The following is a 23,967-nucleotide window of genomic DNA, read 5'->3' as shown; positions in this document are numbered from 1 at the left end:
ATTAACAGCAAAAGGAAATATGATCCCTGGCCCAGGAACTTCCACATGCCATGAGCACAGCACCCCCTCCCCAAAAAAGGATAAACATGAAGATGTAAAATAGGACATCAAAATAACAAAATAGGGAGAGGGAGGTAAACAAATGTAGATCTTTTAAAATGTGCTTGAACTGGAGTTCCCGTCATGGCTCAGCGGAAATTAATCCAACTAGGAACTATGAGGTTGCAGGTTCGATCCCTGGCTTTGCTCAGTGGGTTAAGGATCTGGCATTGCCACAAGCTGTGATGCAGGTCACAGATGCGGCTAGGATCTGGCATTGCTGTGGCTGTGGTGTAGGCTGACAGCTGCAGCTCCAATTGGACCCCTAGCCTGGGAACCTCTGTATGCTGTGGGTGTGGCTCTCAAAAAGACAAAAGACAATAAAATAAAATAAAAATGTGTTTGAACTAACACGACTATCAGTCTAAAGCAAGTAGATATAGTTATGGGTTAACATACTTGAAAACCAGAGTACCCACAAAAAACCCATATAATAGAGTCACAAAAAAAGGAATTCAAAGCATATTTCAAAAGAAAACCATTAACCACACAAAGAAAAAAATGAGTAAGGAAGAACTACAAAATCACCTGGAAAATGTTTAAAATGGCAATATATACATACTTGTCAATAATTACTTTAAATGTCAATGGACTAAATATTCTGATTGAAAGAAACAGTGGCAGATTGAAAAAAAAAGTCTATAATATGCTGCCTACAAGAGAAACTCATTCTAGGGCAAAAGACATACACAGATTTAAAGTAAGGAAATGGAAAAATATATTTCATGCAAATAAAAACAAGAAAGCAGGGGTAGCAATACTCATGTTGGACAAAACAGACTTTAAAACAAAGTCCATAAAGAAAGACTATTTTTTTTTGTCTTTTTGCTATTTCTTGGGCCGCTCCTGCGGCATATGGAGGTTCCCAGGCTAGGGGTCGAATCGGAGCTGTAGCCACCGGCCTACGCCAGAGCCACAGCAACACGGGATCCGAGCCGCGTCTGCAACCTACACCACAGCTCACGGCAACGCCGGATCGTTAACCCACTGAGCAAGGGCAGGGACCAAACCCGCAACCTCATGGTTCCTAGTCGGATTCGTTAACCACTACGCCACGACAGGAACTCCTGAAAGACACTATTTAATGATAAAGAGATCAATACAAGAAGAGGATTTTACATTTTTCAACATATATACATCCAATATAGGAGCACCTAGATATATACAACAAACATTAACAGACATAAAAGAGAGAAAGTGACAGGAATACAATAGTAGGAGACTTTAATACTCCACTGACATCAATGGACAGATATTCCAGACAAAATCAGTAAAGCAACAGAGATTCTACATGACACACAATAGGCCATTTGGACTTAACTGACATCTATAGGACATTACATCCCCAAACCTCAGAACACAAATTCTTTCAAGTGCTCCTGGAACACTCTCTAAGTTAGACCACATACTAGGACACAAAAACAAGTCTCAACAAATTTAAGAGGATCAAAATTATTTCAAGCATCTTTTCTGACAATAGTTTGAAACTAGAAATCAACCCTGGAAATAAAAATGGGGAGAAAAAAGATCAGATGAAGTCCAAACAATATGTAACTAAAAAACTAATGGGTCAATGAGGAAATCAGAAAATACTTCAAGACAAATGACAATGAAAACACAACCTTACAAATCTATGAGATGCAGCAAAAGTAGTTCTAAGAGAGAAGGTCATAGCAATACAGGAATTAAGAAACAAGAAAAGTTTCAAATAAACAACCTAACTTATCACCTAAAAGAGCTAGAAAAAGAATAAACCAAACCAAAACTCAGCAGCAGGAATGAAATAATAAAGATCAGAGAAAAAATAAATTAAAATAGAGATCAAAAAACAATTGAAAGATCAACAAAACTAACGGCAAGTTTTTTGAAAGGATGAACAAAATTGACAAACCTATAGCCAGACTCACCAAGAGGAAAAGACAGAAGACCCAAATAAAATAAGAAATGAAAAGATGAGATATAACAACCAGTACTGCAGAAATACAAAGAATTATAAAAGAATACTATGAGCAATTATATGCCAACAAACTGGAAAACCTAGAAGAAATGGAACAGGTTCCAGAAACATACAGCTTGCCAAAACTGAGTCAAGAAGAAACAGATAATCTGAACAGACTGATCATTAGAAGTGAAATAAAATCCATAATTTAAAAACTCCCTGCAAACAAAAGTCCAAGAACAGGTAGTTTCACTGGGGAATTCTACCAAACATATAAAGAACTTATAACTATCCTTCTCAAACTATTCCAAAAGACTGAAGAGGAGGGAAAGCTCTTAAAATCATTCCATATGAAGGCATCATCTTGGTGATATCAAAACCAAAGACACTACAAAAAAATGAAAATTACAGGCCAACATCTTCAATGAATATGGATTCAAAACCTCAACAAAATATTAGCAAACCAAATCCAACAATATATAAAGAGGGTTATGCACCATGATCAAGTTGGATTCATTCCAAGGTCACAAAGATGGTTCAACATAAGTAAATCAATGTGATATACCACATTAATAAAAGACAAAAACCACATGATCATTTTGATAGGTATACAAAAAGCATGTGATAAAATTCAGCATCCATTCATGAAAAAAATTCTTGCCAAAGTGGGTACAGAATAGCTCAACATTAATAAAAGGCATTTACAACAATCCCACAGCCAACATCATATTCAGTGGTGAAAAGCTGAAGGTCTCCCTGCAAAATTCAGGAACAATATAAGGATGTTCATTCTCACAATTTCTATTCAACACAGTATCAGAAGTCATAGCCACAGCAATCAGACAAAAAATAAAATTTGAAGGGAAGAGGTAAAGTTGTCACTATTTGCAGATGACATGATGTTCTATATAGAGAAGCCTAAAGACTCCACACAGAAACTATGAGAATAAGTGAATTCAGCAAGGAAGCAGGATAAAAAATTGATGTACAGAGATCTGTTGCATTTCTTTAAACTAACAATGAAATACCAGAAAGAGAAAGTTAAAAAAATAATCCTGTTTAAAGTAACATCAAAAGAAATAAAATACCAAGGAATAAACTTAACCAAGGAAGTCAAAGACTCTATACACTGAAAACTATAAAACACTGGAAAAGCAAACTGAATATGATTCAAAGAAATGGAACAATACTCCATGCTCTTAGACAGGAAGGATTAATACCATTAAAATGGCCATACTACTCAAAGAAATCTAAAGTTTTAATGCTATCCCTATCAAAATGCCCATTCCATTTTTCACAGAACTATAACAAATAATCCGGAAATTTATATGGAATGACAAAAGACCCAGAAGCATCTTGAGGAAAAGGAACAAAGCTGGAGGCATAACTCTCCTAGGCGTCAAACAATACTGCAAAGCTACAGTAATCAAAACAACAGCATAGAATTGGCACAAAAACAGACATAGGGATCAATGAAAGAGATTAGAGAGCCCAAAAATAAACCCACTATGGACAATTAACTTTCAACAAAGGAGGCAAGAATATGCAACTGTGAAGAGACAGTCTATTTAGCAAGTGGTGTTGCATGTAAATCAATGAAGTTAGAACTTAGCCTCCTACCATATACAAAAATAAGCTCAAGATGGCTTTAAGTCTTAAATATAAGACAAGACACCACTGGAGCTCCTGCTGTGGCACAACAGGACTGGCAGTGTCTTGGGAGTGCCGGAATGCGGGTTTGATCCCCGCCTGGCACAGCAGGTTAGAGATCCGCTGTTGCTGCAGCTTCAGCTTAGGTTGAGGCTGCGGCTCAGATTTGATCCCTGGCCTAGGAGTTCCATATGCTGCAGGGTGACCAAAAATGGAAAAAAAAAAGAAAGAAAGAAAGATAAGACACAGTAAACTCCTAGAAGAGAATATAGACAAAACATTCTCTGACATAACTGTAGCAATATTTTCTTAGTCTCCCAGAACAAAAGAAGTAAATAAAAAACAAACAAATGGGATCTAATCAAACTTAAGAGCTTTTGAAGAGTAAAGGACACCATCAACAGAACAAAAGGACAAACTACAGGATGGGAGAAAATATTTGCAAATGACAGGACTGACAAGGGGTTAATATTCGAAATACATAAATAGCTCATACAATTCAACATAAAAAAATCCAAACAAAAAAGGGAAGACAACTTGAATATTTTTCCAAAGAAGACATACAGACGGCCAACAGGCACATGAAAAGATGCTCTCACTAATTGTTAGAGAAAGGCAAATCAAAATCACAATGAGATATCTCATACCTACTGGAATGGCTATCATCAAAAAGTCTGCAAATGATAAATGCTGGAGAGGGTATGAAGAGAACCTGCCTACACAGTTGATGGGAATGTAAATTTGTGTAGCAACTATGGAAAAGAGTATGGAGGTTTCTTAAGAAACTAAAAATAGAGTTATCATGTAAACCAGCAATCCCATTCCTCGGCATATATCTGGAAAAGATGAAAATCAAAAAGAAACATGCGTGTCATTGTTCACAGCAGCACTATTTAGAAGAGCTAAGACATGGAAACTAAGTAAGTTCCCATTAAGTGATGCCTGGTTTAAGAAGATATGGTGTGTGTATGTATAGGTACACATACACATATATATATTAGTCATAAAAAATGAAATATTGCCATTTGCAGCAACACGGATGGACCTAGAGAAGCAATAAGCCAAAGACAAATATTATATATCACTCATATGCAGAATCTAAAAAATAATACAAATGAATCTACATACAAAGTAGACTCACAAACACAGAAGACAAATTTAGTGTTACCAAAGAAAAAAGGGTGGAATGGGGAGGGTTAAATTAGGACTACAGGATTAACAAATACAAACTACTATATGTAAAATAGATAAGCAATAAGGATTTTCTATGTAACACAGGGAACTCTATTCAATATTGTGTATTACCTACAATGGAAAATAATCTGAAAAATACATATATAGCTGAATCACTCTGCTGTACACATAAAATTAATACAACTGTGAATCAACCATACCTTAGCAAAAAACAAAACAAAACAAAACAAAAAAAAACAGTAGCAGGATTAAACATGGGTAAGAGATTGATCCAGAAACAAATAGCAGAAGGCACAAATATACTGGGATTGGGAAAGGGAACATACTCACAGGTTCAGCAGGTATGAAAAAACATGGGATTACTGTGACTAGCTTTAGGCCAATAAATTTTTTTTATGGCCGCACCTGCAGTAGATAGACGTTCCTAGGCCAGGGATCGAATGCGAGCTGCAGCTACAACCTATGACTTAGCTGCAGCAATGCTGGATCCTTTAACTTACTGTGCGGGGCTGAGGATTGAACCCACATCTTCACAGTGACCTGAGCTATTGCAGTTAGATTCTTAACCTACTGCACCACAGCAGGAACTCCAATGCCAATAAATTTGAAATATAAGACAAATGGACAAATTCCTAGAAATACATAACTTATCAAAAGTAACTCAAATTTAAAAACTCAAATAGTCTTATAATGATTTAGCCGTTTAAATTTTTTCCACAAAGAAAAATACAGCATAGTTTTGTTTTTACAGACTACTAAAGAGAAAGGAGCTACACAGAGAACCCCAAATATCTTCAAAGTGTTTTCCTTGAGAATTCGGCAAGTACTAATCAGTTTAACTTGTGTGAGGCAACTACCCAAGGCCAGGGAAAAAACCCAGAGGATGAAGAACAGTGGGTATTCCTGCCAGCCACACTGGAAAAGCTAAAAAGTCATCATTAAGCAGGGAACTCTACAGTAAGAAGCCTTAGCACAGCAGCCAGACAACAGTAAATACAGCCTTCCCAGGAGTCCCTATCTCCTTTGGATCTCAAAAAAATTACAATTTCTTGGCTGACTGGAATTTCTGGCAATATGCGTTGGCCACCAGGCTTTTGACACCAGGACTTCCTCCCACCAGTAGCGGTAGGGCCTGAAACAGACTGTCCCACTGAAAGAAAAGTCATGACTCTGACCCACTATTTTACTGTGCAACAGGTTCATTTTGAAGGAAATTTCTAAATTTCCATGAAGTAGGACAAATTCCCAAAAGTTCTGTTTTCACATGGAAATTTTACCTTTAATTATGGCCAAATTTGGCTCCTAAATAAAGCCTTAGCCACATTCACAAATTAATGGCTGCCCATCTGTCAGACCTGAAATTTTCCAATAGTGATGGAGGTGTCCCTGAATGCTAGCAAATTCATAGAGGTACCGAGGGATATCTTAAAATTTCAAGAAAAACACAACCATACTTGTTATTTTTCAGACACACACATGAACTACTAGCTTTAGGTAGAAGACAGTTTCAAAGTTATGTTACATTCTGTTCCATCCTATATATTTTATGAAGCTGAGTTTTCAGCAATTGTTGTGATAAAAAGCAAATATATGTGAAAAATCAATGTGGATCAAGAAATAAGGTGTGGTTAATCTGAATCCAAGATCTGAGAAACTGTGCAGTGTCTAATTGGCACATTTATCCCATTAACAAGTTATTTTGTCTAAGAATGAAGTAACAGTACCTAAAATTTTTATGTATGTTTCTTCTTAAAACAGCTACGAAGACATGAGGACATAAATACATACCGAGTTGTTTGATTTTACTTAATAAATGGAACTTTTAGGTAGTTATTTTAGCATAGGAATACTGTGAAAAAAAATTATGACATCAAGGAGATCATGAACTGAGAAAGTGTGTGAGCCTTGGCATTAGACAGTACAAAGCCTTACCTACTACTTTATCCAAACTATTAGCTCAGTGGGGTGGGGGTGGGGGGTCATACCTACAAGACTTCATATCTGAAAAGACAGCACAGTTCTCTAAGAAAAGAGCCTACCCTTAAGCTAAGCAAATTCAATGCAATGTTGCATCCATTCACTGCAGTGATAACTCATTCATCGCCTTAGATGCTGTGTGAGGAGCTGAACTTCAAGTGGTGATCCTGTTAGCGAGCACCCCCATTTGGGAACTGACTGAAATCTACCTTTGTATACACTCATTTGCCAATTCTAATGCCCTAGCTGTATGACCAGGTTGTCAAGGTCCCTAGGATTGGATTACTAAAGAAAGATAAAATTATACACAGTACCTATCTATGGAAACAAACGCAGCAAACACAACTCATGAACTCAATTTTTATGTTAACCACATACATGCTCATGTTAACTGACTGCATCTAAAGAAAAGTCTCTGGAAACCGACAGAGCAAATCAAGCATGCGTGGCCACTGTCTCTAGTACAGTTTCTGGCTCTACATGTAAATCTACAACAGTAAAGAAATCACCTATAAAGGATGAGGACTTCAAATTAAAAATTCTAACAGCCTCCCCAGTGAAGATCTGTACAGGGCTGACTGGTCTGGTGTCTTTGGCTTTTTATGAGCTGCACACAACCATGTTAACCTCTGCCTGGGCTGAATTCCCAGGCTCCAAATATAAGAGCTTGCACGGGTCTACTTGTTCTGACTCAGGGGATGGATAATCATATAATATCTGCTTTAGATAAATGAACATGTATTTCATATAACCCCAGTTAAAAGACAGATTATACTGATCAAATAAAAAATATAAGTATATGAAACTGGATGCTGATTTTGCTTTCAGTGGTTCTACAGCTACTCTCCTCTGCTTGAAGAGGTTACCACAGAATTCATTAGTATGGGGGAAAAAAAAAGCCAATTTGGGGCATCCGCAAGAGGAGGTGACAGAGTATAACGGGTTGAGATTATGGTAGCAGCTTTTTTTTTTTTTTTTTTTTTTGGCCACACTTTTGTCATGTGGAAATTTCCAGGCCAGGGATTGGATCTGAGCTGCAACTTGCTTTGCAGCTACATCACAGCTTCGTCAATGCCGGGTTTTTAACCCACTGTGCTGAGCCAGGCATCAAAACCATGCCGCTGCATACAGACACAATCCAGGTCCTTAACCACAGTGAGAACTCGGGACCTCCACAGGCAGCTTCTGACATGACTCCCAATAACTCTGGCCCCTAGTATTCACACCCTTACTTAATCCTCTCATGTGTGGAATGAACCTAGTAATCTGCTTCTAGCAAACAGAGGAAAAGTGATGCAGGTCATTTCCATAACTAAGCTATAAGAGACTGACTTGCTGGCTCTCTCTCTTGCTCACTCTGATGAATAAAGGTGCCATGCCTTAAAATAGTCCCTGGAGAGATTTACGTAGTTAAGAACAAGGGAGGCCTCCAGCCAACAGCTCATGAGGAATTAAGGTCTTAGTCAACAGCCCACAGGAACTGAATCCATGTGAATGAGGTGGGTAGATCTTCCCCTGTAAAGTCTTATGATGAATGCGGCCTTGTAGGAGACCCAGAGTCAAAGGATCCAGCTACATTGCACCCAGACTCCCGAACCTACGCCAACTATGAGAAAATAAATGTTGTTTTTAGCCACTCAATCTTCGAGTAATTTGTTATGCAGTGATGGATAACTAATATAGGGGTGAGGGTCAGTTTTATGTCTCAACTTGTTTAGGATATCATCCTCAGTTATTCAAACAATCTAGTTGTTGCCTATGGGAGTAAAATCTATAATCAGTTAACTTTATGTCAGGGAGATTATTTTAGATAATCTGATGGACCTGATTCAATCATTTGAAAGACCTTAAGAGTTTAGACTTCTCAAAAGAAGAAATTCTGCCTGTGGACAGCAACTTTAACTTATACCCAAGAGTTCCAGCCTGCCCTTCCTGACAGCCTGACCTATGGACTTGTCTTGTCAGCTCCTATAATTGCCAAGGCCATTTTCTTGCAACTGATTTCTCTGGTTGAACTTTGATAAAATCAGTATGAACAAATCTGGTGGGGAAAGTCTGGAGAAGGTTGGTGATAAAAAAAATTTCCCTTTTCCTAAAAACAGGAAATAAAGTCTGAACAGCCTTCCATAATGTTCTAGGCACTGACTCAATGTGAATTTCTCAAGGTAATGAGTCTGTCGCTTTCTATCTGGTCTATCTATATGGAATCTTATTGACTCCCTAACCCCAGATAACAGCACAGACACTGCTACCTAGGGAAGGCTAAAAAGAGTGTCTATCAGAACCAATGAAGGTACTTATATTTAAAGAGCCCACAAGTGCTAGGGGTGGATTTATAAAATATGAATCTGGATAGCCCTGTAGGTTCATCATCTTTTCCCCTTTTGATGGCTTAGCAGAGAGTTGGCTCCATAGGTCTGAGTAAGCTCAACAAAACAGTCTAATTCCAGCCAGTGGAGTCCAAAGGCTCTTCCTTTCTAATAAAGTTACTTCTGGCCAAGAAATGTTGATACTCCCTGCTCCCATGACTCTATTAATATGCAAAGTATGTTTATGTGTGTGTGCGCGTGCGTGTGTGTATATACACAGGTGAGTGCGCACGCACACACATACACACACATGCACATATATATATATATATACACAAAGAGAGAGAGAGAAAGGAGAGAGAGAGTGTGTCTGGTCCCTCTCTTTAGAAACACTGTCCAAAATGCCAGTTCATCTACTATGACCTGCCTTTTCAGTAAAGTAATGAGAGTTCAGGGGATGATGTACGCTCCACTATTTCTCTGCTTATAAGTTTTCTGACAATAAACCATATGATACTTGTACTGTAAGGTGCATGGAATCCCAAAGTTATAGCTTCTTATCAGGTCTTTATACCCTACAGTGATCCCAAGTGCAGTTTTTCTTTTCTGGGGGCTGTACCTGCAGCATACAGAAGTTTCTGGAGCTAGGGGTTGAATCAGAGCTGTAGCTACCAGCCTACACCATAGCCACAGCAGCTATATCTGAGTGCATCCACAACCTAGTCTGCAGCTTGCAGCAACGCCAAATCCTTAACCCACTGAGTGAGGCCAGGGATCAAACCCACATCCTCATGGATACTAGTTTCTAATGGGATCATTTTAAATGATAAGGAATGTAGCCTGATTACACAGCTGATATTCTACTTTTGTCAAATTTCTAGGAAAACAGTATAGAACCTAGGAGTTCCCAATATGGCTCAGTGGGTTAAGGACCTGATATTGTATCTGTGAGTATGCGGGTTCAATCCCTGGCCTGGCTCAGTGGGTTAAGGATCTGGGGTTGCTATAAACTGCGGCAAAGGTCACAGATGCAGCTCAGACCCCATGTTGCAGTGGCTGTGGCATAGGCTGGCAGCTGCAACTCCAATTTGACTCTTGGCCTGGGAACTTCCATATGATGCAAGTACAGCCATAAAAAGAAAAAAGAAAAAAAAAACCAAGAAGGTGGTGGTTAACCTGTGGTAATTTTCTATAATGATGGATTAAGGTTTTGGTACCACTTACTCCCACAATCTTGGATTAATATGAGTATCTTTGACCACCAGGAATTATATTATCTACCAGGATATTGATATTCTCTCCACTTCCTAACCAACTGAAGTATTTCCTTTAGCTAACTAGTTTGATAGGCTCCACATACATTTTTATCTTGGAAATCATAAGCAAATTTGTTTATTTCTTTATTGGTCTTTTTGTCATTTTAGGGCCGTAGCATATGGAACTTTCCAGGCTGGGGGTCCAGTCAGAGCTGTAGCTGCCGGCCACAGCCACAGCAGCTCGGGATCCAAGCCACGTCTGCGACCTATACCACAACTCACAGGACAATGCTGGATCCTTAACCCACTGAGAGCAAGGTCAGGGATTGAACTCGCCTCCTCATGGATACTAGTCAGGTTCGTAACCACTGAGCCATGACGGGAACTCCAAAAAGGAAGTTTAGAAGAACACAGGACTGTGTTAGCACACTAAATTTAGTACAGTATAATTTATTTATTTATTTATTTATTTATTTTTGGTCTTTTTTGGCATTTCTTGGGCCGTTCCTGCGGCATATGGAGGTTCCCAGGCTAGGGGTCGAATCGGAGCTGTAGCCACCGGCCTACGCCAGAGCCACAGCAACTTGGGATCCGAGCTGCGTCTGCAACCTACACCACAGCTCACGACAACGCCGGATCGTTAACCCACTGAGTGAGGCCAGGGACCGAACCCACAACCTCATGGTTCCTAGTCGGATTCGTTAACCACTGTGCCACAATGGGAACTCCTAGTAAGTATAATTTTTTAATCACTTTTAGAAATGTTGCCTTTTTTCATCCAGAGTTCTACTAAGTCACAATGGAATAAGGTTCTGACTATACTCTCCTGGAAGCTTTTAAAAACCTGTTTATTATCCTTTAGTGTTTCTATCAGTCTAGCTTTACTAATCACTTTAGGGTGTTTTTGATCCTGAGTTCCCATCAGTTACCTCCAGGTGGCAGCAGAGAACACCGCTTAGACTCCGGCTTATGTAAAAACAATAAAGTGCAGTGGAGCTCTCGTCAGACAGAGCTCTCCACACAAATAGCACCCGTGAACCTCCATAAAGGTTTTCCCTTGTGGTTGGTCTGAACATTAACCTGCTATGCCAGGGATCAAACCCGAGTCATCACAGATACTAGTAGGGTTCACTACTACTCTGCCACCATGAGAACTCCCCATGGTCAATTCCAAACCCCTGTGATGTATAAGGATTTGGGAAGAGATAAATCCCCACAGTTAGCTCCCTTGAGCTGGTATGAGCCAGCTTCACTGGCCTGGATTTTGGTCAGGTCTAATGTGTGACTGAGTGAGGGAAATGGGCACTTTCCTCTGGACACATATTTACCTGCTCCAGTCTTCACCTGCTCCTTCAAGGAGAATAGTCTCCCTTCCAACTCAGGGCCAGGACTAGGGTGAGGCAAGTGAGATGCCCACAATGCAAAATTTAAGGAGGCACTCCCTCTAGGATCACACAGATGCAGATGATGCAAGTATACAACCCTAAGCATGAAAATTCCCTTAAATTTTGTGTCTCAGGGACCTCAATGCACATAACTTAAATCAAAAGTGGACCAGCTCCCTTTCCCAACCCCTACCCCTATGTATAATATCTCATCAGCACTCCTCTACTCATTCTTTCTAAAATTTTTTTTGGTATCTCAATGTCTTGGTACATTGAGTCAAAGTCTAATAAAAGTCTATCCCACTTCCAAGGCCTATTGCAATACTTGCTCTGCTTGAACAGCAGACATGGATTTGGGTTCAGTTAGACAATCATGCTCTTAAGATTCCAAAAGGCTGTCCCCTCACCAGTTTATTCAGTTTTGCAGATGACTGCAAGGCAGGGAATACAGCATACTGTTAATAGGGTAGCATGAGCTATGTACCTTCAATGCAAGTCCTCATAGCATTTCAGGGCTATCCTTCAGCCCCTATAATGGCATCTCAGGCACAAGGAAAAAGATTACACAGGTGCATGCAGGAACCATGGTGGCTTAGGAGTCTCATGCTACATACAGAAGAGAACATCTCTTGTATCTATCAGTTCATGCCTGCACTTCTAGGACTCAACAAGAATTCCTTGATAGGTCACATCACATACAAGAATGCCTAAAGCTATGGTCCCTGCTCCCCGCCCCCCAAGTTTTTAGAGCTCATTCACAACCTCCCAGCTCAGATGCATTTTACTGAGGGTTATGTTTATCATTAGGCAGTGTTGCATGTTACACGAAGTCATTCCACCTTTGGTAAGTTAGAGAAAACAGTGCTAGAAGAAGACCAACAGGAGGCTATTTACATAGGAGGAAGGAGAAAGGGTTGTATTAATATTTACTCATATACACCAAGACACAGTACCATAAAATTTCAGAATGTTGAGGATAAAAAAAATCCTAAAACCTTCCAGAGGAAAAAAATGGGTCTCATTCCAAGTTTCAGTAATTAGAATGGCTTTACGCCTTTTAACAGCAGCATGAGAAACTAAAAGATAATGGAGGAGCATCTCTAAAATTTCAAGGAAAATAATTTCCAAAACAGAAACACAAATCTACAAACTATTATTCAAGCCTAAAGATAAATTTTTCAGATGTACAAAGTCTTAGAAAATTTGCCTCAATATCCTTTTTCTCAGAAAACTTCTGAAGAACCCTATCCCCCCTGCCACCCTAAGGAGTAACTCAAGAAAGAGGAGGAAATCTAAGAAGATACAGGGGATTCCTCAAAGGGCAGAAGCAAAAGAAAGTCTCAGAATAGTAGTGAGGAGAAATTTCAGGCCATTTTCATAAAGCAGGATGATGGAATCCAGAGGGAATATATTCAGGAAAAAAGAAGAATGTATCTGATATGTCTAAATGTATTAAGAAGAGACTTATATTTCTAAGGATTCAGGGGGTAAATTACTAATGGGATATTAAAAACTAAAGAAGCAGAAAATCATACAACTAATAACTCTGGGGTGAAAGAAGTACTTAAAAAGAAAAACGTACCAATTTTTACTACCCTGGGAGAATGGGAAGGGAAAATGCACAAATATTGAGGAGGGTGGTGGTTATCAGATACTCTGAATTTACTGACATAACAGCTATTTCTCACTGCCGTCTCCCCTCCCTCCCTACACGATAGAGACTGGAAAAGCTAATTCTCTCTTTTCAAGATTTTCTTGTAGTTACAGATGGACAAGTAGCTGTTCTGGTCAATGATATGCAATCAGAAATCTACTGAGAGTTTCTAGAAAAGCTTCTACTCTAATTAAACAGGCAGATTTGGCAGCCACCCTCCTTTCCTTCCTTTTTGTCTTAAATATGGATTGATGCCTACAGCTGCCAGCAGTCACCCTGCAAAACATCACCCATAATCCTACATGCTAAAGCTGGCAGACAAGAAAAACAGAGTCTGAGTTACTGATTATGTAGCTGAGTTCCTGGACCAACTATGGGCAGCCCACCTCTAGACTTCTTATTAAATGAGAGCCACCAGGCAGGATTTATGTTATAGCTGAATTCAATAAAGAATTCCTACCTAATGCAAGGTATGCTACATACTCATTCTCTATAGTGGGAAGTCAATAAATAATGCATAAAAAATTTTAAATCCAGAAACAACATGCTCAAGTATGCTATTTACTTAGAAACATGCCAGTAAGCACCTGAAAAAATAGCTTAAAAAAAGAAAAAGAAAAAAGGGATGCCACTGAGGAGTGGGAATTGGGGACAAAAAGGGGTGGGGCAGGAAGTTGCTATTTTTCACTGTAAGCCTTATAAGAAAGGTTTAGAATCAGATACTGCTTTGCTGTGAGGGGCTGTCCTGCGCATTGTTTAGCAGTGTTCTTTGGCTTATATGCACGAGATGCTAATATCAACTAGAGACAGTTGTGACAATTAAAAATGTTTCTAGCTACTGTCAACTGACCCTACGAGGCAAAAGGCCCCTGGCTGAGACCCAGTGCCTTAGATTACTATTTTATTTTTTCAACTTTCAATCATACTGTTACATATTATTTTGATAAAATAAAATTATGGAAAAAGAAACAGGAAAGGAACTAGACAGGAGACTGGCGATGTCTCTTTTCCTTTCAAACACCTCCGAATTTCCTTCCTGAGCTCTCCCTAGGCCTAAGAATCCCCTCCTTCCCTCCCAGACAAGCACAGACGGAACAGAGACACAGACACTTACCACCTAGAAACGCACACTCGTAATGGCTGCAGGTCTTGTTTGTGCTTTGAAGGATAAGATTATTGCCAGTCTCATCTTGTGACACATGAAAAACCTCATTCAGAGGTATTAAAATAATTGTTTCACTTTCTTTATCAGAAAATGTTTCAATGGCAACTCCAAAGCACGTACGGATGGTTAACAGGATGTGTTGGTGAGTAGCAGCTTGAGGTTTGGCTGAATATGCCAAAGTGAAATGGCCCAATCTGGCTTGGTTTAGCCCTCCAAATGTAAATGAAGTATTCTGGCTTATGCTATACACCACATTTTTGTAACTCTTCTCACAAGATCTCAGCAACTGCAGGGCTTTTGTCAGGTAAAAATGAAAAGCTTTGAACTGGAAGCCATAGACATAATCTTTTCGAGATTGGCCAGCCATTTTCACAGCTTCATTGAACAGATGATAAAAGGAAGTTTGCTCTTGAGCTTCAGAAATATATGCCATCAGAGCTATTCCATGGTTATCCTTAAAAGCCACAGGGAGAAAGAGCCGAGTCTTCCGAGTTTCCCATTTGGCTTTTGCATTTTCCCACACATCTTCCAAGAGCTGGAGGCTTGCTTTTTCCTCCTTGAGCAATTGGGGAACATATTTGATTTCCATCCTGTCTGTGCATTTCAGGTATTCATCATCAAATGCATTATCTGCCATATCTAACATTTCAGCCTTTACCTTCAAAGGAAAAGAAAATTAATACTCTCGAAATTAAGGTATTTGTATATCATTTTCTCTTAATTACAGCCTCCATTCTCTCATGCCCAGCCAAAACTCTCACCCTTGTTTACAATGAACTTAGGATACATTACAATGCTTGTGATAACTTCTCTTTTGTGACCTATTTGTATGAAAGAATAAATACTGGTGGATGAGAAGTATGAGCATGACCATGCCTATAACTCATTCATCTGAACCCTGTAGTACATGGGAAGGACAATGAGTATGAAATTGAAGAAATGAGTGGCAGTCCTGGCTCTGAACAACATTCTTAGATAGATTTCCTCAACCATTCAAGGCTGTTGAGTGAATCCGAAATATCTGGTGTGAAATATTCTACATGATGGATAAATACATAATGGCAAATATGGCCCCCTTTTCTTAGAGGATGTTTTCTCCTTTGTCTGTGGTTTGGCTAGGAATGATTCTGCCTCTTCAGCCTCTATGATAAACAATGATGCAGGCTTAAAAACCAGAGCACTCCCAGAAAAACCAAAAGGCTTTCTTTGTTTATAACCATAAGCTCTAAGGATAACTACTGGTTTCAGACAGCCAACAGTTATCCTTTCAGTTCCACAGAGAATCCTGGGACTGAAGCCGGATTACAGTTGGCCCTCTGTACCACAGGGTCATGCGTGTGTGCATATGGAGGGCAGGCTGTTTTATACTGTAAGTTCTACAAGGGCAAGATATGTATTATATTTATCTTTCAAATTCCAAGAATCTAGCATAGCAATTGGCAAAATATTCAAGTGAACTTAAATAAGAACCTTGTGCTCTGGTCTATGGATCAAAACACAGGATGAGTAAATCTGCCCAGAGACACCATCTCAGGGTTTCTACAAATAAAAAGGTAATGCCCTCCACATCAGTCCCTTTCCACTACTCTATACTTGTATGGTACACCGACTGCCATACAAGCCGTAACATCAGCTGCAACCACAGTTGGAGACTCTTTAGAGACACTAAGCCAGGACCTGTTAAAGGGGTTCCACGTGAATGACTCTTAAAATGCCTAAGTGTCTGTTTGGGAAGGAAAGCAGTTGTGGAGAACCAGCTTAAGAAAGTAAAATAAAACTTGATCTCATATCCCACACTATCTCCTTCCCATTCTTCTCCCCTCAGAATCAAACTTATAAGAAATGTCTATCTCTGCCATCTCCATTTCATTTCCACCCGCATCTCAACCCTCTTCAATTCAGTTTCCCACCCCAATTCTTCTGTCCAAACATCTCTCACTAAGAAATATTTCTTCTTAGACTCCTTTGTAGATCTAGCATATTCTAGTTGGCCATTAAATGTTGGAGTTTCTCAAGGCTACTTATTTTCTAAGTCTCAATTCTGCCCTTAGGCAATTACATAAGGCCCAGAGTTTCAGCTGTCAATTAAATACCTCTGACCTACCCTTTAAGCGCAAGGTCTCTATATATCAACTGCCTACTTATAACCCCATTTGAATTACTCAAAGACTTTTCAAACAAAATAGTCTAAGACCAAGAGCAAACTTATAATTGTATTGCCTACAAATACCACCAATCTAGTCCTTGTATAAAACCATCTATTCATATGTGAAACTATTAAATTTCTGCTCCTCAGTCACCCTGTGCGACCACCCATCATTAAGGCCTAACAAACTTCTCCAGAGTGCTTTCTGTATGTGAAGCACTAAGTACTCATATACATTAATTAATTTAATCTTCTATCCCTGTGAGGTAGGTAGGTATTATTATCAGTTCCTTTTTTAAGGATGAGGAAACTAAAGCACAGAGAGATTTAGTATCTTGTTTGGAACTGAGAGATGAACTCAGGCGATCTGGCTCCAGAGCCTATTCTCTTAACAAAAAATGGGATGTTTCTGATGATAAGGGCCACTGACATTTATATAGCATTTTTTTTTTCTTTTTACGGCCACACTTGAGGCATATGGAATTCCCAGGCTAGGGCTCAAACTGGAGCTGCAGCTGCCGGCCTACCCCACAGCTACAGCAACACCCAATCAGAGCTGCATCTGCAACCTACGCTGCAGCCTGTGGCAAAACCCACTGAGCAAGGCCAGGGAGTGAACCTGTATCCTCATGAAGACTGTCAAGTTCTTAACTTGCTGAGCCACAACAGGAACTCCTATGTATCACTTTTTTTAAAAAGGAGTTTAATTTGGTCCTCATAACAACGCTTGGGAAATGTTGGGCAGACAATTCATGACATAATTTTACAAATGTAAGAACTGTGTCAATACTATCTTGATTACCAGCCACAGAAATATTCTGCCTGGGAAGTCACTGAGACCCCTGAACTCCTAGGTCTGTAGGTCAGTTTCCTGAAGTGGGAATTTGAGCTTTAGGAGATTAAATCATTGCCATCTCCTAGCCAAGAAATGCACTTTCCTCTCCAGCACAGAATGTACCAGAGTGCATCCTGAGCACCAACGCCTAATTTATCTTCAGGAGTTCAACATGTTAGAACACATCATGCCCGGAAATCACCTCCCACATTCCTCACATCATATCAGGAGTTAATCCAATATACTCCTGTCTTTTCCCCATGCCTCTAACCACTCTCCACATGTCTAATTTTAGACATCAAGTCTTTCTGGTCCAAGGCCACAAGTGATTGTGTGTTCTGTACAGTGAGTGCCTTGAGCAGTGAAAAAGCTCACAAATGCCACCATCATTCAAGAAAAACTGAATGGACATTAAGGGACAGGTACAAAGGCTAGGTGAACACACTGATTTTATTTTCTGAGTTATCCATCAAAACAAAAACCTGTATAGCTGAAACACAATTACCAAAAATGTATTACAAAAATGTGAAAATGTCTTAAATGCTTAAAAAAAGAAAATTGGTCAAGCAAATTATGAAACATTCATAAAACAAAAACATCAAAACTATGTTGCTGTAGTTCCCAGATGGTGCACCAGGTTAAGGATCTGGTATTGCCACTGCTGTGGTTGAGTCACTGTTGTGGCACGGGTTCAATCCCTGGTCCAGGAATTTCCACATGCCACAAGCATGACCACCCCCCCAAAAAAAATTAAAAGGCAAATCAAAGCCACAGTGAGATACCATCTCATACCCATTACGATGGCTATAAAGATAAGTAGGAAAAAAAGGAAAACAGTAAGTGCTCGCAAGGATGCAGATAAACTGAACCCTCACCACTGCTGTATAAGTAATGTAAAATGGTGCAGCCATTGTGGAAAACAGGTTGGTAGTTTCTCAAAATGTTAAACACAGAGTCATCATATGACCCACTAATCCTGGGTATATTCCCAAGAGAACTGGAAATACATGTCACACAAACAGAAACCTGTACATAAAAGTCTATGGCAGGACTATTCATTCATAAAAATCAAAAACTGAGGTCAGGAGTTCCCGTCATGGCGCAGTGGTTAACGAATCTGACTAGGAACCATGAGGTTGCGGGTTCCATTCCTGGCCTTGCTCAGTGGGTTAAGGATCTGGCGTTGCCGTGAGCTGTGGTGTAGGTTGCAGACGCGGCTCGGATCCCGTGTTGCTGTGTTGCTGTGGCTCTGGCGTAGGCCAGCGGCTACAGCTCCGATTCAACCCCTAGCCTGGGAACCTCCATATGCCACAGGAGCGGCCCAAGAAATAGCAAAAAGCCAAAAAGCCAAAAAAAAAAAGTTAAAAAAAAATTTGAGGTCAACGCAATCATCCATCAATTAATGAATGGATAAACCATGCAATGGAATATTATTGAACTATAAAAAAAGAATGAAGTACTCATCTATACTACAACATGGATGAATCTTGAAAATGTGATACTTAGTGAAAAAACCCTATAAAAGACCAGATATTTTATGATTCCATCCAGGTGAAACATCCAGAATAGGGAGTTCCCGTCGTGGCGCAGTGGTTAACAAATCCGACTAGGAACCATGAGGTTGCGGGTTCGGTCCCTGCCCTTGCTCAGTGGGTTAACGATCCGGCGTTGCCGTGAGCTGTGGTGTAGGTTGCAGACACGGCTCGGATCCCGCGTTGCTGTGGCTCTGGCGTAGGCTGGTGGCTACAGCTCCGATTTGACCCCTAGCCTGGGAACCTCCATATGCTGTGGGAGCGGCCCAAAGAAATAGCAAAACAAACAAAAAAAAAACCATCCAGAATATGCAAATCCATAGAGACAAAAAGTAGACTAGTGGTTATCAGGGGATGCAGGGAAGAGGGAATTGGGATTGACCACTAATAGCTACAGGTTTTCTTTTTTAGGGTGATGGCTGCACAACAGAGAATATGTGAAAATCACTGAACTGTACATTTTCAAATGGTAAAGTTTTATATGTGAATTACACCTCAATTTTAAAAAGTCACACTACAGACTAGGTTACAAAATACACAATGTTCTATAATAATAGATCATAATCTTAAATTCAAAAGTGGACATTTGAAGAATTTAATACATTTTAAAGAAGGAACTTCAGAGTTCTCATTGTGGCTCAGTGGTTAATGAATTCGACTAGGAACCATGGGGTTGCGGGTTCTGTCACTGGCCTCGCTCAGCGGGTTAAGGACCCAGCGTGCCATGAGCTGTGGTGTAGGTTGCAGATGTGGCTTGGATCCCACGTTGCTGTGGCTGTGGCGTAGGCTGGTGGCTGCAGCTCTGATTAGACCTCTATCCTGGGAACCTCCATATGCCGTGGGTGCGGCCCTAGAAAAGACAAAAAATGAAATTAAAAAATAACAATAAAAAAATAAAGAAGGAACTTCAAATCAGTGGACAAACAGTAGTGATGTGACAGCTAACAATATAGAGAAAAAATCAAGTGAGATATAGGGCTCGTATTTCACAAAAAAAATATGTTACAGAATGTTTAAAGATTCAATTGCAAAAAATAAGATCATAAAAGTTCTAACAGAGAAAAAGAATACTCAATGTGTGAAAATGGCTATCATATAGTTTAATGGAAAACACATAAACAAACACTGCAGTGTCATCTTACTTAGAGAAAAATGCACATTTTTAGAATATGTGATACCACAGACAGACATCTGTAACACAGTATTAACTTTAACAGCAAGGTATAAAAATACTATTATAGTGTGAATCTATTTTCTGTAAATTACAAACACAAACGCATAAAAAAAAGCTGAGAATATACACCAACTGATTAAGAGTCTTGCCCTCCGGGTGGAAATGATTGTAAATGATTTTCACATTCCTCTTTTTGCTTAATTTTAATTCTTCAATTTTCCACAGTTAACATGTATCAATGTGTAAAAGATAATATTTACTTGTAAAAAAGTAATTTACCTATTCTATCTGTTTTCATTTCCATCATCAACCGACACAAATGCCACAGGCAACGTTGTAACAAGAGTTTCCATTCCAATGACACATGCTTCCCATTCCTAACATTACCTGGAAGATGTCCATTAGAATCACAGGTGCCAGCAGTATGGTGACCATTTCAAAATGTCCTGTCTTCATTTTTCTCTTCTAAATTAAAATGAAGGAATTCCAATTAAATAGATTTAAAAAAAAAAAAGGTTTTGGGAAGTAAAACAGGATAATGCATTACATATATATTTTTTCATTTTGGGTAAGAATAGGTATCATGATGGCTGGGAAGTGATTATTAATAAATTTCCAATGGCTGGAAGGGCCATTAGATTTTGTCTGGTGGTCTAACACCATCATTCTACAGATGAGGAAACAAAAGCTAAGAGAACTTCAGCAATTTGCTCAAGATTATATCTGTCCATTTCTGTTCTCCTTTAGACATGTTTCTCCCACAGTCACTGCAGTCATATTTTCTTCCTACCTCTAAATATCCCCTCAGCATACACAGAAAACCACAAACTGAAAAACAACCATTTCAAATTGGTCCCCTAGATCCCTGTTTCTAAGAATTTTCCAGGAGTTAGTATTCACGAACATCATCCATTCTTCTATTCTCTTTGCAAACCATCATATCCATTTGGGTAGGATGGAGGCCAGTAGTGGTAAAAACCAGAAGGTTATCCAAGAGGATCTCCTTCTCTCAAATGTTCACAATTAAGAGAAGCCAAGAATAAAGCAAGTGCCTTGTATAGCTTTCTGAAGTCAGGAATAAGATTTAAAAGGAACCGGGTAGGCAGCAATTCTAGTAAGATTATATAACTCTGCTGGCTGAATACCCCAAAGTCATCCCAATGTTCATGAGACAGAAACAGGTAAACATGAGGGTAAGAGGCCCTCCAGGGCTGAGGCTATCCCAGAGCCATTAACTGATTCAATTAAAGGTTGGTTTACAGTTCCTTCTACATACCTACAACAAAGCTGACATTACTAGAAATCTCTTTTTTACTCTCCAATCACCATATTCTGGTAACTGAAAATGGGGATGAATAAATAGCACAGGGGAAAGAAGAATTGCCTTCCCTTTGGCCCAGATTCCCATCTTTATTCAGGAGCAGTTTCACTAAAAACACTGAAAGACAGTACAAAAATGCCACTTTTGCGTTAAACTTCCCTTTATAAAAAAGATTTGGAACATAATACTTGACAGAAAACTGCCAAAAGGGAGTATGTGCCAAGCAAGCTCTAAATCAGGATTTTCTTGAAAATTCTTCACTTTCGTAGTCTGAATGTAAGTAAGTCAAAATGTTTACCTGGCTCTTCTGCCTGTGGAGGAAGTTTAAATGATGCTAGGTCTCAAGCTGTTTCCCCACTCTCAGTTGTGGTGAGCGTGTCTTCAGGATGGGCGGTTGTTGACACTGAAGGCTGAGAGGGAATGCTTTTCCTTTTATAAACACCCCCAGCAGTAGCTTGGCAGTAGTGCAGTACCCCGTTTGTGTTCTGCTATTTATATCTGGCCCCACACTATCCCTTGGAATCACTACTGTTAACAGATGAAATCTCCAAGAGGCTTGTAAAGCCACAGCAATTCCCTGTAACCGCACAGCACATTCAATTCTGAGCTCTCAGTGTGGGGCTTCTCAGAGAGCCATCACTTCCCATTCCTAACCCTGTGACCCTTTGGCTCTGAGATGTCAAACTAAAGCAAGGATTTTACCCTAGCTAGATGGTTCACATAACTAAAGGGACTTTCTGTGTTAATCACTGGCAATGGTGATGGCTATCACCATTCACTCAACCAGCTTCCTGTATTTTAGGTTCTGTGCCAGGTGCTGGGATACACAAGCAAGTAAAATAAGGATGAAAAAGCCCTAAATCTAATAAACAGACATGAAATACGAACACTTAACCAGAATACATGTTAAGAATCTTAAGTACGGGCAAAAGCTAGAGAGAACACTGAAGGGAAGAAAGGAAGGATTTGCTAAGCACACCTGCAACTATAGCTCTCATTTGAGTAAGGTACACTTAGTAATATACATATATATATTTTTTCTTTTTAGGGCTGTACCTGCAGCATATGGAAGTCCCCAGGCTAGGGGTCAAATTGGAGTTGCAGCTGCTGGCCTACACCAAGGCCACAAGAATGCCGGACCCAAGCCACAGGTTGCAGCAATATCAGATCCTTAACCCATTCGGAGGGGCCAGGGATCAAACCCGCACCCTCATAAACACTATGATGGATTCTTTTTTTTTTTTTTGGCCTTTTCTAGGGCTGCACCCACTGCATATGGAGGTTCCCAGGCTAGGGGTCGAATCGGAGCTGAAGCCGCCGGCCTACGCCAGAGCCACAGCAACACGGGATCCGAGCCACGTCTGCGACCTACACCACCACTCAGGGCAACACCGGATCCTTAACCCACTGAGCAAGGCCAGGGATTGAACTGGCAACCTCATGGTTCCTAGTCGGATTTGTTAACCACTGCGCCACAACGGGAACTCCAAGACACTATGATGGATTCTTAACCCACTGAGCCACAATGGGAACTCCATGACCTACTAAATATATTGACTGCATTGCTGAAGAATACTTAAAAGTTCACTGACTATGGATAAAACACCATGAAATGTTCTAGGAAATTCATGCATATATACATCAAAATTAATTAACAGAATGTATTAGACAGCAGCACTATTCATAAAAGCCCCAAACTGAAAATCATTCAAATGCCTATAAATAGCAGATTGCATAAGCTGTCATAAATTTATATCATGGAATTCCATATAGTATTAAAAATTAATACACTCTAGGAGTTCATGTCATGGCTCAGTGGTTAACGAATCCGACTGGGAATCGTGAGGTTGCAGGCTCAATCCCTGGCCTTGCTCAGTGGGTTAAGGATCCGGCATTGCATAGGTCGCAGACACAGCTCGGATCCTGCGTTGCTGTTGCTCTGGTGTAGGCTGGCGGCTACAGCTCTGATCAGACCCCTAGCCTGGGAACCTCCATATGTCACGGGAGCAGCCCTAGAAGAGGCAAAAAGACAAAAAAAAATTAATAAACTCTAACCACATATAATAAATGTGCATAAATCCCACACATTTTGAACAAGAGATACAAATATGTATACACTGCATGATTTAATTACTATAAAGTCAGGCAAAACACATTTATGGCATTAGACATCAGAACAGTAGCTACCCTGAGTGGGAGGCAGTAACTGGAAGAGGCACAAGGGGAGCACTTGGCATGTGAGTTAGGTTCTGACTTTGGTTCTGGATGTTGATTACACTGGTGTATTCTATTTATGAAAATGCACCAAGCTATATACTTATATGTATTCTC

The 23,967-nt window shown here is 39.8% G+C and overlaps 1 protein-coding gene across 9 annotated transcripts in view; it reads right to left on the bottom strand.

The window, feature by feature from the left end:
* Positions 1 to 22,063, bottom strand: part of ART3 (ADP-ribosyltransferase 3 (inactive)) — a 38,137-nt gene extending 16,074 nt beyond the window's left edge. For 8 of the 9 annotated variants that reach the window (XM_047798259.1, XM_047798257.1, XM_047798262.1 and 5 more), the window contains exons 1-3: positions 21,935 to 22,063; positions 20,703 to 20,780; positions 14,578 to 15,286 (exon numbers count right to left, since the gene is read on the bottom strand). In XM_047798259.1, coding sequence (XP_047654215.1) covers positions 14,578 to 15,286; positions 20,703 to 20,771 — 778 coding nt within the window. In that variant the 5' untranslated portion in view covers positions 20,772 to 20,780; positions 21,935 to 22,063. Of the gene's footprint in view, positions 1 to 14,577; positions 15,287 to 20,702; positions 20,783 to 21,934 lie in introns of those variants that run through there. The other variant, XM_047798258.1, reaches the window with a different exon arrangement.
* Between the last annotated feature and the right edge of the window lie 1,904 nt (positions 22,064 to 23,967).

The sequence above is a fragment of the Phacochoerus africanus genome, chromosome 10, assembly GCF_016906955.1.
Source record: "Phacochoerus africanus isolate WHEZ1 chromosome 10, ROS_Pafr_v1, whole genome shotgun sequence".
NCBI classification, from domain to species: Eukaryota; Metazoa; Chordata; class Mammalia; order Artiodactyla; family Suidae; genus Phacochoerus; species Phacochoerus africanus.
Note: the sequence above shows the minus strand (reverse complement) of the source record. Positions and strands in the feature narration are given on the sequence as shown.